General features: G+C 57.8%; 1 protein-coding gene and 1 long non-coding RNA gene across 10 annotated transcripts in view; one reads left to right on the top strand and one right to left on the bottom strand.

Moving 5' to 3' along the window:
* The first annotated feature begins 234 nt into the window (after window positions 1-234).
* ASPSCR1 (ASPSCR1 tether for SLC2A4, UBX domain containing) overlaps window positions 235-17,578 on the top strand; it is a 40,082-nt gene continuing 22,738 nt past the window's right edge. For 5 of the 9 annotated variants that reach the window (XR_004257698.1, XM_032241269.1, XM_032241266.1 and 2 more), the window contains exons 1-4: window positions 920-1,114; window positions 2,201-2,256; window positions 7,728-7,842; window positions 9,676-9,776. Coding sequence is in view for 8 of the 9 variants with exons in the window: in XM_032241269.1 (XP_032097160.1) it covers window positions 1,013-1,114; window positions 2,201-2,256; window positions 7,728-7,842; window positions 9,676-9,776 (374 nt within the window). In the remaining variant the exon portion in view is untranslated. Of the gene's footprint in view, window positions 356-919; window positions 1,115-2,200; window positions 2,257-4,761; window positions 4,781-7,727; window positions 7,843-9,675; window positions 9,777-14,827; window positions 16,960-17,578 lie in introns of those variants that run through there. The other 4 variants (XM_032241272.1, XM_032241270.1, XM_032241271.1 and 1 more) reach the window with 4 other exon arrangements.
* Window positions 14,072-16,865, bottom strand: LOC116525483. Its single transcript, XR_004257699.1, has 2 exons — window positions 16,780-16,865; window positions 14,072-14,830 (listed from the first exon to the last, which is right to left on the bottom strand). It is a non-coding gene; the product is annotated as an uncharacterized LOC116525483 (long non-coding RNA).

The following is a 17,578-nucleotide window of genomic DNA, read 5'->3' as shown; positions in this document are numbered from 1 at the left end:
CTGGCCAGAAGCCCACAGAGACAGGCAGGCCCATGGAGAGGGGAGCACCAGGGAGGGCTGAGCCGTGGAGAGAATTTAGCCAAGTCCCAGGCTGGGGGCAGGGAAACACGTGCATGTGCCGTCCATGAGTGGCCCAGGTGCTGGGAGCTAAGCACAGGGCTGCGGGTCAGGAAGGCAGCTCCGGCTGGAGGACGGGAGCTGGCAGCACGTGGCCCTGGTGGCAGTGAGGCCAGGTGCCATCCCTTCTGCGGCGGCTGCGGATGGGGTGCGGTTTCCGAGGCTTCCACCAAGCCCCTGTTCGGCATGGCATTAGCGCGGGGGGTCCTCGAGTGCTGGTGGGCCCGCAAGAGCTCCGGTGAGACTCAAGTGCGCCCACCCCATGATTCTGGACCCGGTGTCCCGCCTTACCTACCCTCAGGTTTAGGGACCATCGCAGCAGCCCCAGGGCTGCCAGGTATTTCACTGCCATTCTAGGATGAGGGAAATAAGGCCTGGACTGGAGGGCCACGAGCCCCAACAGCCAGGAAGGATCCGTACAGGGGTGGGGGGCCTGCCCCATCCCATAAGGTCAGGAGGGGGACGCTGAGCACAGGGACAGGTGGGCCGGGAAGAGGCTCAGGTGCCAGAGCCGAGGCAGCCGGGACGGTGGGGGAGAGCAGGGCACCGACGTGGGGACGGGACGAACCGAGGCCGGGCGAGCGCGGGCCGCTGGGGCCCCGGGGCTCAGTGCCGCTCACTGCGGGTTACCGCGCCCCCAGCTCCGGCCCAGCCTGGCCCCGGCGAGCCCATCCGAGCCGCGCTTCCCGGGGGCAGAGGTCGGCAGCGCCACCCGGGTCGCCGGGTCCCGCGCGGGCTTCAGCGGCTCCAGGGCGGGGCGGGGCCGCCGTGGGCGGGGCCAGGCAGGACGCGGAAGCGCGCTCCGGCCCCGCCCCCCGGCCGCGTGGCTGCGCGTCCCGGCTGTTGCCGATAAAGTTGTCTGACGCCGGGCGGCGGCGGGTCACGTGAGCGGAAGATGGCGGCCCCGGCAGGTGGCGGAGGCTCCGCGGTGTCGGTGCTGGCCCCGAACGGCCGGCGCCACACGGTAAAGGTGACGCCGAGCACCGTGCTGCTTCAGGTGCGGCCACCGGCGCGAAGCGAACGGGTGGGCGGGTTGGGGGTGCCGCGCCGAGGCCCCGCCCCCTGCGGTCGGCGTCCGGGTCCTTAGGGGCGGGGCCTGCGGCGGCCAATGAACTGACTCCGGCGCGGCGTCCCCGCCCCCTGCTCGTGGGCACCTGCGCTTCCGCGGGGGTCCCGGGGGTCTCGTATGGGGGCGGAGCGGGGCGGGTGCAGCCCCCGGGGTGCGGCAGGGCCGGTGCCGCGTGTCACCCCCCTTGGAGTCCTGGGCGCCCGGCTGAGCCCAGCTCGCGAGGGCGCGGGGAAGAGGGAAGAGGAGCCCCAGACCCGCGTTCCCATCCCGGGGCGTGCCCCGGGGTGGGAGCCCGGGTTGCGCGGTGGCTGATGTCCTGGCCGTGGGGCGTGGAAGCGATTTTTGCCGAGTCATGCAGTGCACTTTTACTCGGGCAGCTTGTGACCTCGAATCCATTAAATATAAAATATTAATTGAGCCCCTGCTGCGTTGGGGACCTTGAGGAGCCAAAGTGCACACAACGCGTAGTCTGCGGGAGCGGCCCACGGCGTGGGGCGGCGGGGCCTGCACAGGTGGAGGGCGCGGCTGGGAGGCTGTTGGTGCCGGGCGTGCAGAGCGCAGAAGTGCGGCGCTCCGGCGGAGGCTGCGCCGGACCCTCTGGTGCCAGCGCCACGGCTTTGGCTGCTGGAGAAGAGGGGCGGAGGCGGTGCAGGCTGTGGGAGCAGGTGCACAGAACCGTGCCAGAGCCAGGGGTAGCCTCTGCTGGGCAGGGCTGCAGAACTACAGGGTTTGAACTTCATGGGGGGAGATCCCAGAGTGTGTGCCAGGAAGATCCTGGTGTTGCTTGCCGCCGGGGAACCCTGAATGGAGCCTCCCTGCAAAGCGGAGACAGCGAGGAAGGGAGGGACGCCCGCGGCTGTTGTGGGGACCGTCCATAGTGTGGTTTGTGCTTGGCTTTGCCTGGGCAGAGCCATCTGGCTTGCCAGGAAGCTGAGTGCCCTTGGCTGGCCTGCCCCACTGCGCCCGCCAGCCCGGCCCACTCAGCAGTTCACCGTCCTTTCATCTCACCCCTAGGTTCTGGAGGACACGTGCCGGCGGCAGGACTTCAACCCCTGTGAATATGATCTGAAGTGAGTTTGCCCCAGCTCAGCAAGCAGGGTCTGAGTGTATCTGTGCCCCTGCCCCCTGAACATACTGGCTCTCACTTGGAAGAGCCGCGCGGTGGTTTTAAACAGTCATCATATATTCCCTCCCAGCTCTGGAGACCCTTGGGCCACACTCTCTCCGATTGCCCTGAGGGAGAATCCTTCCTGCCTCTTCTGGCTTCTGATGGCTCCAAGTGTCCTCGGCTTGTGGCCGCATTGCTCTCTGCCTCTGATTCCTTGTGGAATTTTCCCGTTTTCTGTGTCTTTAGAAGACCCTTGTCACTGGATTAGGGTCCCCTTATATAATCTAGGGTGGTTTATCATGACATCTCCAAAGACCAGGATATCCAAGAAGATGGTCAGAGGACATAGACCCATGAGTTTTGGGGGGCACCGTTCAACCCCCTCTAGGGTTTTTTTTTTTTTTTTTTTTTGAGACGGAGTTTCACTCATGTTACCCAGGCTGGAGTGCAATGGTGCGATCTCGGCTCACCGCAACCTCCGCCTCCTGGGTTCAGGGAATTCTCCTGCCTTAGCCTCCTGAGTAGCTGGGATTACAGGCACACACCACCATGCCCAGCTAATTTTTTGTATTTTTAGTAGCGACGGGGTTTCACCATGTTGACCAGGATGGTCTCGATCTCTTGACCTCGTGATCCACCCGCCTCGGCCTCCCAAAGTGCTGGGATTACAGGCTTGAGCCACCGCACCCGGCCTCCCTCTAGGTTTTATTGCATTTGGTTGTGTAAGTTCCCAGTGGGGCTCTGAGGGGAAGAGCTGACCATGGAGAAATAAGATACCCTGAAAACTGCAGGGAGATCCCTGTGGTCTCACAGCCCCTGGAATTACTTCTGTGTGGGGGTATTATTCCTAAGAGAGGGCTTCTGCCAGATTCTCAGAGTCTGAGACAGCAGAAGGGTCAGAGCCCTCATATGGATAGGATTTGTGTGTCTATCCTACATGTGAAGCTTTTTACTTTATTTTTTTTTTTCCCTTTCTTTTTTTTTTTTGAGACAGGGTTTCACTCTTGTTGCCCAAGCTGGTGTGCACGGTGGCGTGGTCTTGGCTCATTGCAACCTCTGCCTCCTGGGTTCAAGTGATTCTCCTGCCTCAGCTACCACGCCCAGATAATTTTTGTATTTTTAGTAGAGACGGGGTTTCACCATGTTGGCCAGGCTGGTCTTGAACTCCTGACCTCAGGCGATCTGCCCGCCTTGGCCTTCAACATTGGTGGGATTACAGGGGAGACCTGTTTTCACAGTACTGTTGTCCTAATATTGGGGGCAGAGGGCAGGAGCCTGCCTTACCGGCCTTGCCGACCCTGTCTTATGGGGCTCTCCTGGGAGGAGTTTCTTAGGGGTGATACTTGCCAAGTCATTCCAGTCGTCCACCCTGTGTCTGGACTGCGTGAGAGTCCCAGGACCTGTGCTCTGAGTGCTAGGTGGTCTTGAGTATCCTGCCTCAGACCCCACACCATCCTTCCCCAGTTTGTGGTCAACTGAAGAATGAGGTTAATACATTTGGGTTGCATCCTGAAGGGTGGCCATTCTAACAGGCTGGGAAGTGTAGCCGTCAGCCAGAAGCCGGAAGCAGACGCTTGGAGACAGGGAAGAATAAGACAGGTGTTTACACCGGATGGGGTGGCTGATACAGATGTACTTAATACGCTGTGGGAGGATCGTGAGATTCTTGAAAGGAGAACTGTGCACACGCACAATTGAGCTTCATGCCTCTCCACGGGTCCTGTGTTTAAAAAATGGCAGCGCTAGTGTGACCTGAGGGTGGAACTTTTGGCCTCTGAAGTTAAAGGTGAAGCACGCTGGGTGAAGTGGCTCGTGCTTGTAATCCCAGCACTTTGGGAGCCCAAGGTGGATAATTGCTTGAGTCCAGAAATTCTAGGCCAGCCTGGGAACATAGTGAAACCCTGTCTCTACAAAAAACAGTAAATAAATAAATCAGTAAAAGAAAAACGTGGCAAACCAGAGGGCACAAAAACCCTCACTATGCCAGAACCACTCCCTGGTTGGTGGTCTCTTATCAGGAAGAAATACCTGTGGGTTGTTTTGAAGAAGTGCAAGAGAGAAGGGCCTGGCTGGAGGTTGGCCATTGTCAGATACCAGCCGGGGAGTCTCTGGAAGGGTTGCTTTCTGTTTATCCCTTAGGGAAGAAAGCCCGTAGGTGTGTCTGACCTCACACCCATTCATGGCCAGGAACTCAGCTTCAAGGTTTATGGAGACCCCTGGGCCAAGAGGAGGCCAGTTCTGTTGGTTAGGGGGCTTAGGGTTTCATTTTTATTTCTTTTTTATTATTATTTTTGAAATGGAGTCTCACTCTGTCACCCAGGCTGGAGTGCAGTGGTACGATCTCAGCTCACTGCAGCCTCTGCCTCCCAGGTTCAAGCAATTCTCGTTCGTCGGCCTCCTGAGCAGCTGGAATTACGGGTGCCTGCCACCACACTCAGCTAATTTATGTATTTTCAGTAGAGACAGGATTTCACCATGTTGGTCAGGCTCGTCTCCAACTCCTGATCCAGTGATCTGCCTGCCTTGGCCTCCTCCGAAGTGCTGGGACTACAGGTGTGAGCCTCCGCACCTGGCCTATTTTATTATTTTTTTTTGAGAGAGTCTCGCTCTGTCACCCAGCCAGTAGTACAGTGGTGCGATCTCGGCTCATTGCTACCTCCGCCTCCCAGGTTCACGTAATTCTCCTGCCTCAGCCTCCCGAGCAGCTGCGATTACAGGCACACACCGTCATGCCCAGCTAATTTTTTTTTTTTTTTTTGAGAGGGAGTCTCACTCCGTCACTCAGGCTGTAGTGCAGTGGCGCTATCTTGGCTCAGTGCATCCTATGCCTCCCGGGTTCAAGCACTTCTCTGCCTCAGCCTCCCAAGCAGCTGGGATTACAGACATCTGCCACTACACCTGGCTAATTTTTGTATTTTTAGTAGAGACAAGGTTTCACCATCTTGGCCAGGCTGGTTACTTTTTGTATTTTTAGCAGAGACAGGGTTTCACCATGTTGGTCAGAATGGTGTCGAACTCCTGACCTCAGGTGATCCACCCGCCTTGACCTCCCAAAGTGTTGGGATTACAGGCGTGAGTCACCTCGCCTGGCCATTTTGTTTGAAAAGTCTTGCTCTGTCACCTAGGCTGGGGTGCACTGGCACAGTCTCGGCTTACCGCAGTCTCTGCCTCCCGGGTTCAAGCGATTCTTGTGCCTCAGCCTCCTGAGTACCTGGAATTACAGGCACGTGCCATGCCCGGCTAATTTTTGTATTTTTAGTAGAGATGGTTTCACCATGTTGGCTAGGCTGTTCTCGAACTCCTGACCTCAAGTGCTCCGCCCGCCTTGCCTCCCAGAGTGCTGGGATTACAGGCATGAGCCACCGTGGCTGGCCTCATTTTTATTTCTGACGGCTCACCTGCCCATGATCTGTGTGATGGTGTGTAGTGGGAGCCAGTGAGTGCGACTTTGAGGCAGGTCTCCTGCAGCACCATTGCAGTGTTTCCTGGTCTCCTTTTCCTCTGCTGAGGCAGTGCCCCGAACACGGCTCCATGCGGGGACACTGCCCCGTCCCCTCCACGGTTCCCAGTCTGCCTGCCCTCAGGTTCCCCCGATCTGCTATCCTGTCTTGCCCTAGATATTTCATGTGGCAATTTCCAGAGTGACTTCTGGCCAGTATAAAAGATCGATAGCAAAGTTTGTTCTCTGTTAATTCTTCTAGACATCCTCGAACTTTCTAAACTCTGTTTTCTAATTGTTTCCAGTGGCAGCTTGCATTTCCAAAGGGGAGGGCCAACCTTTTTTCTTTCTTTCTTTCTTCCCTCCTTTCTTCTCTTTCTTCCCTTTCTTTCCCTCACTCCCTCCTTCCTTCCTTCCTTCCATTGCCTGGGCCGGAGTGGGAGCGCACGATTTGATCTTGGCTCACTGCAGCTTCTGCCTCTCAGGTCCAAGCAATTCTCTTGCCTCCGCCTCCTGAGTAGCTGGGACTACAGGCAACCGCTACCATGTCCCGCTAATTTTTGTATTTTTAGCAGAGACAGGTTTTCACCACATTGGTTAGGCTGGTCTTGAACTCCTGACCTCAGATGATCCTCCCGCATTGGCTTCCCAGAGTGCTGGGATTACAGGCATGAGCTGCCGTGCCGGGCCAAGTATATTCAGATTTCATGTGTGTTCTCCCCTCAGCCCTGGAGTTTTTTTCCTTTTTTCTAAACTTTTGTTAAAAACAGAGCTCAGATATGACTATGCCACTGGGTGAGAGAGTGAAACCCTGTCTCTTAAAAAAAGAGTGAAAATAGGTTGCTCGTTGGCTCATACCTGCAATTCCAGCATGCCAGGATGCTGAGGTGGAAGGACTGCTTGGGTTCAGGAGTTTGTGACTAGCCTGGGCAACACAGCAAGATTCCCGTCTCTGCAAAAGATAAGAAAATGAGCCAGGATTTGTGGTGCACACCTATAGTCCTAGCTACTCAAGAGGCTGAGGTGGGAGGGGAGCTTGGGCCTGAGAGGTCGAGGTTACAGTGTGTTCTGTTTGCTCTGCTGCGCTCCACCCTGGGGAACAAAGTGAGACCCTGTCTCAAAAACAGAGTCAGAGCCTGACCTGTGAGAGGCATGAGTAGTCTCTTGCTTGTTCTTTGGGTGACCGACTGGCCGGTGGTCCCCTTGAAGATCAGGGCTATGCAGCAGTTGGGATTTTCTTTTTTTCTTGAGACAGAATCTTGCTCTGTCATCCAGGCTGGAGTGCAGTAGGGTGATTTCAGCTCACTGCAACCCCGGGTTCAACCCACCTCCTGGGTTCAAGTGATTCTCCTGCCTCAGCCTCCCAGCAGCTGGGACTGTAGGCGCCCACCATCATGCCCAGTTAACTTTTGTATTTTTAGTAGAGACTAAAAATAGCTGGTCTCCAACTACTGACCTCAACGGATCCACCTGCCTCGGCCTCCCAAGGTGCTGGGATTACAGGCGTGAGCCACCGCGCCTGGCCCACATGTGGGCTTTCTGTTGCTTCTCTTGGGTTGTGGCCCCATTTGGAGGGGGGCGGGAGCAGGAGTGGTGGGTGGCCACGCCGGCTGGTGGCGGAGGTGAAAGCGGAGGGACTCGGGCAGCCGGCTTTACTGTGGCGGCTCCAGCTGTGACGGCCGGGGGCTGTGACACTTCAGCTTCTCGAGCGTGGCAGCGTTCACCACCCAGACTTTCTGTGTGTTTTCTGAGCATTTGCCCTGGGGCATCAGCACCCCAGACTCTGGAGGGGCGGCCCCTCAACGTGTCCGTCCAAGGCTCGCTTCTCCCTTTTCCCTGCTCCCTTCTGTGTGCGTGACGCCCTATATAGTCACGTCCCGCCTTGTGCCACTGTAGATGAGGTGGTCCTGCTCTCGGGGAGCTGCCATTTGCCGTGGATGGTGGGGCGTGTCAGGGTCTGCAGGGCAGCGAGTGGGCTCCGGTCTGTCTTGCAGGTTTCAGAGGAGCGTGCTCGATCTTTCTCTCCAGTGGAGATTTGCCAACCTACCCAATAATGCCAAGCTGGAGATGGTGCCCGCCTCCCGGAGCCGTGAGGGGCCCGAGAACATGGTGGGTGGTGCTCTGGGGAGGGTGACTGTGTGGTATGGGAGGTATTTAGCTGGCCGGGCACAGGGGGTGTGGGGGTTGCTGGGGAAGGAGGGACATGAGTCTTAGCACTAATTCTGCCTTCCCTACGTTGGGCCCGAGCAATTTTCTCTTCTTCGAAAGCTGGCAACTGAACATGAGCACCTCATGCTTTCTTTTTTTCCCTGACAGATCTCGCTCTGTCACCCAGGCTGGAGTGTAGTGGCGCCATCCTGGCTCACTGCGACCTCCGCCTCCTGGGCTCAAGCAGTTCTCATGCCTTGGCCTCCCTAGTAGCTGGGCTTACGGACGCCGGAAACAACGCCCAACACATTTTTTTGTGTTTTTAACACGGGGTTTTACCATGTTGGTCAGGTTAGTCTCGAACTCCTGACATCCTGGGTCCGCCTACCTCAGCCTCTAAAAGTGCTGGGATTACAGGCACTACCAGTGAGCCACTGCACTGGCCTAAAGTCCCATTCTTCGTGTGAAAGTTTTTCTTTCTTTTTGGTGGGTCATTTGTGCCCTACCTGGCTCAGGGCGTTGGAAGCATTCACCCACCAGCCTGACATTCCGTACATAGAATTGTCCAGAATGCTAAGAGCCAGAAGCACTGCATGGTTGCTGGCCGGGCAGCTCCTTCGTTTCTCAGATGAGACACTGCAGGGCTTAGGGTTTGCCCCAGGCTGGTCTTGAAATCCTGGGCTCAAGTGATCCTCTCACGTCAGCCTCCCATAGTGCTGGGATTACAGGCATGAGCCATTGTGCCCAACCAAAAGTTGGCATGTGGGCCGGGTGCGGTGGCTCGCACCTGTCATCCCAGCACTTTGGGAGGCCAAGGTGGGCAGATCACTTGAGGTCAGGAGTTTGCCACCAGCCTGGCCAACATGGTGAAACCCCATCTCTACTAAAAATACAAAAATTAGCCGGGCGTGGTGGTGGGTGCCTGTAATCCCAGCTACTTGGGAGGCTGAGGTAGGAGAATCGCTTGAACCTGGGAGGCGGAGGTTGTAGTGAGCCAAGATCACAGCACCACATTCCAGTCTGGGTGACAGAGTGAGACTCATCTCAAGAAGCAAAACAAAACAAAAGTTGGTGTGTTGAGGCGTAGCCGCAAACATTTACTGTCTCGTGGCTTCTAAGGGTCCAGAGTCTGGGAGCAGCTTAGCTCAGGGTCTCTCCTGAGGCTGCGGTCAGGCTCAGTGGAGGTGCAATCTTTCCAAGGCCCCACTAGGCAGGAGGAGTGTCTCCAACACAGCTTCCTCCTGTGGCGTCTGCACACACCCACACACACAGGCACACACATATACGTGCACATACACCCGTACACGCCCATGCACACACATGCACACCCACACGTACCTGCACACATATCTACATAACACCGACACACACGTGTACACATTCACATACACCCGCACACACCCACCCGCACACATGCACATACACCCACACATCCATACACACCCACGCACACGTGCGCACACATCCGCATATGCACACACATGCACACCCACACACACCCACGCACATATGCACGTACATCTGCACACACACGCACACCCACAAACATGCACATACACCACACAGTCGCACACACACATGCACACTTACATGCTGGTGCAGCCTTGTTGGGGAAGCCTCCATGGCCCTCACTCCAGAGTACACAGGAGGGCAGCACTTCTCCGTGGGGGTCAGTCTCTCCCCAGAGGCCTGGGCAGGAGCTGTCGCCCTCTCTGTCTGGAGAGCCGGTCTGGGGTGCAGACGGAACCACCGCCTTTCTTCCTAAGGACGTTTCTCCTGTCCTGTACCTTCCAGGTTCGCATTGCTTTGCAGCTGGATGACGGTTCCAGGTTGCAGGACACCTTCTGTTCAGGCCAGACCCTCTGGGAGCTTCTCAGCCATTTTGCACAGACCAGGTGAGCATCAGTGGGCGGATGGGGGAAGCTGCAGGGGTCACTGGGTCTGGTCCAGAGCTGGACACCCAGTCTCTGTGCTGGACCGTGGTGCCTCTTGGGCTTTGCAGTCCTTGGAAGAGGAGGGGTGTGTGGGCTGCCGTTCGGGAGTGGTAGTCTCAGGGACGGTTGGTCACAGCTCATTGTTCTGAGCTTCCTGGGTCCAGCGGCCCTGCCCTGCCTCCCAGAAGAGCAGGGATGTGCTTCTGTCCTTGTGGGGGCCTGGGGAGCATAAGGGGAGACATTTGGTGCTGGGGGCAGGGCTCTCATGCTTGCTTCCCCTGGATGGGACCAGAAAGTCTGTTTTTTTTAAGAGGAAGGGGCTCACTATGTCGGTCGCCTAGGCTGCTCTTGAACCCGTGGGCTCCAGCAATCCTCCCATCTCGGCCTCCCAAAGTGTTGGGATTACAGGGGTGAGCCCTGTGCCCCACCAGAAAACCCTCTTAATAGTAATTGGCTGGCCAGGAACAGTGGTTGACGCCTGTAATCCTAGCACTTCGGGAGGCCGAGGGTGGAGGGTTGCTTGAGCTCATGAGTTTGAGACTAGCCTCCGCGACATAGTGAAAAATAGAAACATTAGGCCAGGCATGGTGGTGCACGCCTGCGGGCCCAGCTACCCCGGAGGCTGAGGTGGGAGGGTCTTAGCCTGGGAGGTGGAGGTTGCAGTGAGCCCTGATCACCCTCCAGCCTGGGAGACAGAACAAGACCCTGTCTCAAAAAAAAAAGTAATCTGTCGGTTAATGGTTGAGACTTCGTTTCTGAATGTGTAAAAATGGGTGCTTTGTAAATTTGGGTCATTTCATTGTGGGCTGGAAATCTTTGTATGCTGTGAAAGGCTCAGCCAGCAGAACGGAAGGGACTCGGGGCTGGGGCTTGCTGGGGAGTTCTCGCTGTCTCTGGGCCTTGGTTTCCCCACCTGTGCCTGGGTGGTGTGTGGACGGGGTGCATTCCTGTCTTGAGGACTCAGTGCAGAGCCTATGGGAAGGTGACTGCGCGTCGGGCATGCTCGGTGGCCCCGGGGCTGGGCCTGCCCCCATCTGACGGTGGAGCCACCTGCACAGCACAGGTGCTGCATTCACAGAGGAGGGCGCAGAGGTCAGGGGTCCTGGGGGTGGAAGCCACCCCAGCAGGTGTTGGGGTGAATGGAGTCTTCTGGGGAAGACAATGGGTTAAGTATGGGCACAGAATTCATTCTCCTAAAATTCGACTAAAACAAGTGACAGAACCGGTGAGAAAAGACGAAGCCACAGGCAGAAGTGGGCAGGACCCGAGGCAGGAATGGTGCCAGGCAGGGAGGCGGGCGGCCCCAGGTGCTGGGTAGGCACTGGGTGAGGAGCGCGGATCTCGGCACCCAGCTCTGCTGCTTCCTGAGAGAAGGGTGGCAGAGGGCAAGAAGAAACCCACACAGTGAAGGTAGTAAAAGTCAGGAAAGATGAAAGTCCTGAAGGAAATGCCTTGGGCCGGCCGGTGCCCCAGGCGGTAAGTAGGTGCGTGGTGATGGCCATTCTCCCTGGCTGTGCTGTGCTGTCGTCAGATCCGGATGGAGATGAGGAAATGGCCCACAGTGGCCCTGGGCTGCCACTGGGGAGGGGCCGAGGGTGTCTGGGTGGTGGGACCGCCACTGTGCTAGCATAAGCCTCTTCAACAGACTTTGTAATCTTCGTAGGAAACTTAGTTTAAGAAACAACAGGGGTGGCCGGGCACGGTGGCTCACGCCTGTAATCCCAGCACTTTGGGAGGGCAAGGCAGGTGGATTATCTGAGGTTAGGAGTTCAAGACCAGCCTGGCCAACATGGTGAAGCCCTGTCTCTACTAAAAATACAAAAATTAACCAAGACTAATGGTGCCTGTATTCCCAGCTACTCGGGAGGCTGAGGAGCAAGATTCACTTGATCCCAGGAGGTGGAGGTTGCAGTGAGCTGAGATTGTGCCATTGGGGTCCAGCCTGGATGACAAGAGCAAAATTCTGTCTTTAAAAAAAAAAAAAAAAGGGGCCGGGCAGTGTCTTACCCCTGTAACCCCAGCACTTTGGGAGGCCGAGGCAGGTGGATCGCCTGAGGTCAGGAGTTTGTGACCCGCCTGGCCAACGTGGTGAAACCCTGTCTCTACTAAAAATACAAAAATTAGCTGGGCGTGGTGGCACGTGCCTGTAATCCCAGCTACTTGGGAGGCCGAGGAAGGAGAATCGCTTGAACCTGGGAGGTGGAGGTTGTAGTGAGCTGAGATCGCGCCATTGGACTCCAGCTAAGGCAACAAGAGCAAAACTCCATCTCAAAAAAAAAAAACAAAAAACGAGTGGCTGGGCTCGGTGACTCACACCTGTAATCCCAGCACTTTGGGAGGCCGAGACAGGCGGATCCCTTGAGCTCAGGGGTTCAAGACTAGCCTGGCCAACGTGGCGGAAACACTTCTCTACTAAAAATGCAAACATTAGCTCAGTGTGGTGGCTCATGCCTATAGTCTCAGCTAGTCAGGAGGCAGGAGAATCGCTTGAACCCTGGAGGCGGAGGTTGCAGCAAGCCAAGATAGCGCCATTGCACTCCAGCCAGAGTGACAGAGCGAGACTTTGTCTCAAAAAAAAAAAAAAAAAAAAAGAGAAAAAGAAACAGGAGCAAGTGGGGCAGCTCTTTCAAGGAACTGGTGACAGCAGGAGGCGATGGGCTGTCTGGTGAAACCCCAGCCTGTGGCCCTGGGCCGTGTGGTATTGTGGGTTTGTGTGCAGGTGTGTCTGCACGTACACCCCATTTGGTGAACACTCACGCCTGGGGTACAGTAACTGGTGCTGGCTCTGGGTGCTGATGAATATGCTGTGGACGTCTTTCTGAAGAGTCCCGCACTGTCGCTACTCACAGCCTCGCTCTTCTGTCTTGTGGGTGTCCTGTGGATGTTATGGGGCATCTGCCTGTGTCTTGGGGCGTCCTGGGCAGGGCTGGAGCAGCCCATGCAGCCAGAGGCCTTTGCACCTGGTTACCCATCCCAGTTCCTCCTGTAGGGTAAATTCCAGAGGTAGAATTTAAGATAGGGCTTCTTTAAATTTTATCCCTAGGCCAGACCGGCAGCTCAAGCCTTTAATTCCAACACTTTGGGAGGCCGGGGTGGGCAGATCCTCTGAGGTCAGGAGTTTGAGACTAGCCTGACCAATATGGCGAAACCCTGTCTCTACTAAAAATACAGAAATTAGCCAGGTGTGGTGGCGGTCACCTGTAATCCCAGCTACTCAGGAGGCTGAGGCAGGAGAATTGCTTGAACCCAGGGAGCGGAGGTTGCAGTGAGCTGAGATCATGCCACTGCACTCCAGCTTGGGCGACAGAGTGAGACTCCATCTCAGAAATAGATAAATAAATTTACTTATTTATTTCTGCAAGTTCAGACCCAAGCTCTGTCCTGGAGGCTAGAGATTGCTGGCCACGGAGCAGGATGTGGATGGTGGGTGGTGGTGCCAGCCCCACAGTGAGGGTGGAGTGCCTGGTGGGCTCTGTGCTGGAGGCTGGTCCCCAGTAGGTCTAGGTGAGGGAGCAAGGCTCCCTTGTGCCTAGTGTCCCTGCACTGGCCTGGGATGCTTAGGGAGGCAGGGTGGTGGCCTCGGGAACTCCTGGTGTCAGCAGAGTGGGATAGGCGGGAAGCTGGTGTTTCTCCCTTCGTGTGTTTTGGAAGAAGTTCGAGCCAGGGACAGTGTGAGCGCCATGCTTGGAAGGGGTGATCCGAGGCTGGGGACTGCAGGCCGGTAGCCTGCCCAGGGACAGAGCCTGCTTTGTGTATTTGGGGACCTCAGGTGATTTCCTTGGATGGAGACCACCACATATTTGAGATGTTGCAGCTCCACTGAATGGAAGTTACTGTGGCACGAAGCCCAGGCCTGAACAGTGTCCCGAGCAGCAGTAGCCTTGGGGATAACAGTGAGCCACACGTGTTGGCCATGGAGGTGACTCACTTTTTCTTTTCCATTGCCCAGGCTGGAGTGCAGTGGTGCTATCTTGGCTCACTGCAACCTTCACCTCCTGGGTTCAGCAGTTTTCCTGCCTCAGCCTCCCGAGTAGCTGGGATTACAGCTGCGTGCCACGCCGCCGGGCTAATTTTCTTTTTGAGTAGAGACAGGGTTTCACCATGTTGGCCAGGCTGGCCGCGAACTCCTGACCTCAGGTGATCCACCTGTCTTGGCCTCCCAAAGTGCTGGGATGACAGGTGTGAGCCACTGTGCCCAGCCAATGACTCACTTTTTTTTGTAACCACATTAAAAAAATAAATAAAAACAGGTGTCATCAATTTTAGTAATATGTTTAATTAACACAGTACACCCAAAATATGCCTTCTTGGACGTGTAGCGAGTGAAGAGTGAGCCATCTCACGCTTTTGCTGGTGCAGAGCCCTTGAAACCTTCGCGTACCGTGCACTTGACTGTCTCGGTCTGGGCCGGCTCCTCGTGGACTGGCGGCTCCTCTGCTCTGCTTCTTGGGCTCTGCCACAGGGAGGGCGCCAGGAGATGGAGGCTGTGGGCTGCTGGCTCCCAGCTTCCCCATTTTCCCTGTAGCCTGAAGGTCCTGCCCAGCAGAGGGGTGTGAGCGGCCACACTGAGCCCTGGGGGACACTGTTCTCCACCTGCCTGGTGTGTCTGTGTCAGAGCCTGGGTTCTTTATGATGGGAGTGCACCTTCCGTGATAGGAGATGCGCGAGATGGAAATGAGGATTTCACTGCCTACGGGCCCTGGGGGTGCACAGCCCGCCTGGAGCTGCCCCTAGAGGGAATGGGAATACCTCTCTGACCAGCATCTTTGCTGGGGTCCAGGTCATTATGCTAACGGGTTTTCTACGAGGAGATGCACTCAGTGGGTTTAGAGCCAGCAGGCCTGAGGCCCAGGAGGTGGCGCTGAGACTCGGGGGTGGGGTGGGGGGGCGGCACTTGGCACATCTGGGTGGTCCGCAAGGGGCAGGCAGGCGAGTCCCGTAGGTTGAATCCTGAGTCCTGTAGGGACCTGTTGCCATGGAGCAGTGGTGAAAGGCAGGGGTGTGGACGGACCGCGCTGAGGAGCGGGAAGAGAACTGGGACCGTTACGGGTGACTGAGCCCTGCCCTGGACCGATGCCGAGGGTGAGCCGTGGGAACTCATGGCGGCTCAGCCACTTCCATCCGAAGGCCATGAGGGAGCAGTGTGGACTTTCTGTAAATGTCAGCTTCATGAGCTCTGCCATGGAGGGGATTTGCCCTCTCTCAGAGGTGCCCCAGGTGGGAGTGGCCCCCTGGCTAGATCTCCTACCAGGCTGCCAGCGCTCTGCTCCCATCCATGACTCAGTGCTCGGGTCTGGCTGAATATGTCTTGGCTGGTTCTGAAAAGGCTGGGCGATTTCTACAGCCCTCTCAGTGTGCTGGGCTGCAGGAAGGGGCAGCTGGTGAGGACATGGCCCTGCCAGGGAGCACCAGCCCGTGGCCACACTCAGAGGGGGTCTGTGCGTGCAGCCTGGCCAGCTCAGAGCTCTTGGGCCCGGGCCCTGTCCCTGTCCATGCCGGTCCGGACCTGGCAGTAGAGTTTGGAAGGCTGGAGGCTGCCTTCCTCCGAGACACACTCAGGCTGGGCTGTCATGTGGTGGGTGGCGCCCTCCAAGGGCCTCCCCGGGCCGAGTGGCTCCTGGCTGCAGCCACAGCTCTGCTGGTTCTGTTCCTGGCCTGCGGCTGCCTGGGCCCTCTTCAGCACGTGTTTGCACCTAGCTTTGTCAGACCCAGACTAGACATGAACACGAGGCTCCAGACTCACTGCCTCGTCCCCAGCACACAGCTGCGCCCGGGTGGAGTGGGGCTCTGGGGGGCAGGGTTTGTACTGCGTAAAAAATATGCCCGCAAAGCCAACCGCAGAGGCGTGTCTGCCCTCCTGGCCACCCTGCTGGCTTCTGGCCCTGACCGAGTAAGGAGCTCTGCTGGCCAGAGGGTGGGTGAGACTGTGCCAGCCCCTCACTGTGAGCAGGCACCCTCGGAACCTCGCCACAGCACCCCGTCTTGCGTTTCTGGCTTTGGAGCGTGGTGTCTGGTGGCTTGGCCTGGCCTGGGGTCCCCAGGAGGCCCTGGGTCTTGCCCCTGTAGACACTGGGACTTGCAGAGGCCTGCGTGGGGGAGGGGGTGTCTTCTCAGGCGCTGGAATTTCCCCCGGGCCCTGTCCTCCTGAGCACTGGGCCAGCGCAGAAGGTCTGGAACCGATTGCCGCAGCCCCTCCCCTCGGCCAGCCGCCACACAACGTGTTCACAAGCCGCTCCCTCAGATCCCGCACGAGGGAATCTGATCCGTCTGTCTGCCGCTCCCTTAGAGGAGCCGCACATCAAAGCCGGGCCGGCGTTTGATGTCACGCTGCTGTGCTCTGTCCCTGTTTGTGATTTGAGGTCCCCAAGCTGGCGCTCGGGGCAGGGAAGACTGCGAGTGGGACTCTGGCCACCACGCAGCCCAGGGTTCCCCAGCCATTGCTCAGCGGTTTCATGACCATCTCTGGGGCCCTGGCCGTCCATGTCATGTTGGAGAGCTGCGTCCCTGCACCCTCCCCGTCCCCATCCCTGGCCCTGGGGTCTGTGCTTCCCTGAGGCCTCTTGCAGCCTCTGCCCAGGCTCTTCTCTGGCGAATTTTGGGATCTTGTGTTTTCCTGAGTCCAGGGTCTCGGGCCGAGTCTCCAGCCGTTTGGAGGGAGGGCAAATCCAAGGCCCTCTGTTGGCTGCTCCGTGGGATGGGAGGTCAGCGCTGTGTCCCAGCCTGTGTGCAGAGGACACCTGCCGTGTGCGTGGTGTGCACGCGCTCCACAGGCAGGAGGCCGTCGGGGTTGGGGCTCCATTGTAGACAGCGAGCCCCCTGAGTCCCATGGCCCTGCCGGGCCTCTGCAGCCGGGTGAGGGTTGGGGCCTGGGTGGGGGAGGGATGCCCCCCACCAGGAGTGAGGAATGCATGGACGTGAAAAATACAGGCCAGGAAACAAAAGAAAACATGTCAAACCCACGCACATGGCGAGAGTCCCCCTGCGGACGGCCGGGTCTGTTCTGGGTGTGGCACCTGCTGCTTTTCCGCTTGGTCCTTTCTCGTTTCACGAAGGCGAGTCCTGCTTCTTCAAGTGGGTCCGCAGATCCCAGTGTTGGGAGCCCTGGTGAGTGCACCGCCGGCCCCTGCGGCTTGGAAACTCACAGGTGGGTTCAGGTGGAGGCTGAGCGCCCCGGCCCCCGGAGCCTTCTCTGCTTGGATGCGTGTGGCGATGCGCACGGATGCGGGCGGATGTGCACGGATGTGCGCCTATGTGGGTGGATGTGCGCGGCTGCGGGGTGGGGGAGCGATGCGAACGGATGTTGGTCGATGCGGCCGATGTGCGCGGATGCCGGCAGGTATCCACAGATGTGCCTGGATGTGCGCGGATGCGGGCGGATGTGCGCTAATGCGGGCGGGTGTGCCTGGATGTGCGCTGATGTGTGCAGATGCGTGCGGATGTGCCCGGATGCGGCTGGATGTGCGTGGATGTGGGCGGACGCGGGCGGATGTGCCTGGATATGCGCCAATGCGGGAGGACGTGCGCGTGCGCGGATGTACGCTGATGTGCGCAGATGCGGGCGGACGTGCCTGGGAGTGCGCTGATGTAGACGGATGTGCGCGTGCGCGGATGAGGGCGGATGTGCGCCAATGCGGGCGGATGTGAGCGGATTTGCGCGGGTGCTAGCGGACGGGCACGGGTCTGCGCAGCTGCGGGCGGATGTGCGCGGCTGCGGGTGATGTGCGCGGACGCGGGCGATGTGCGCGGACGCGAGTGGATGTGCG

Source organism: Sapajus apella, unplaced genomic scaffold (genome assembly GCF_009761245.1).
Source record: "Sapajus apella isolate SASKATOON/1434 unplaced genomic scaffold, GSC_monkey_1.0 scaffold48, whole genome shotgun sequence".
Taxonomy (NCBI): Eukaryota; Metazoa; Chordata; class Mammalia; order Primates; family Cebidae; genus Sapajus; species Sapajus apella.
This window is presented reverse-complemented; position numbering and strand designations above follow the sequence as displayed.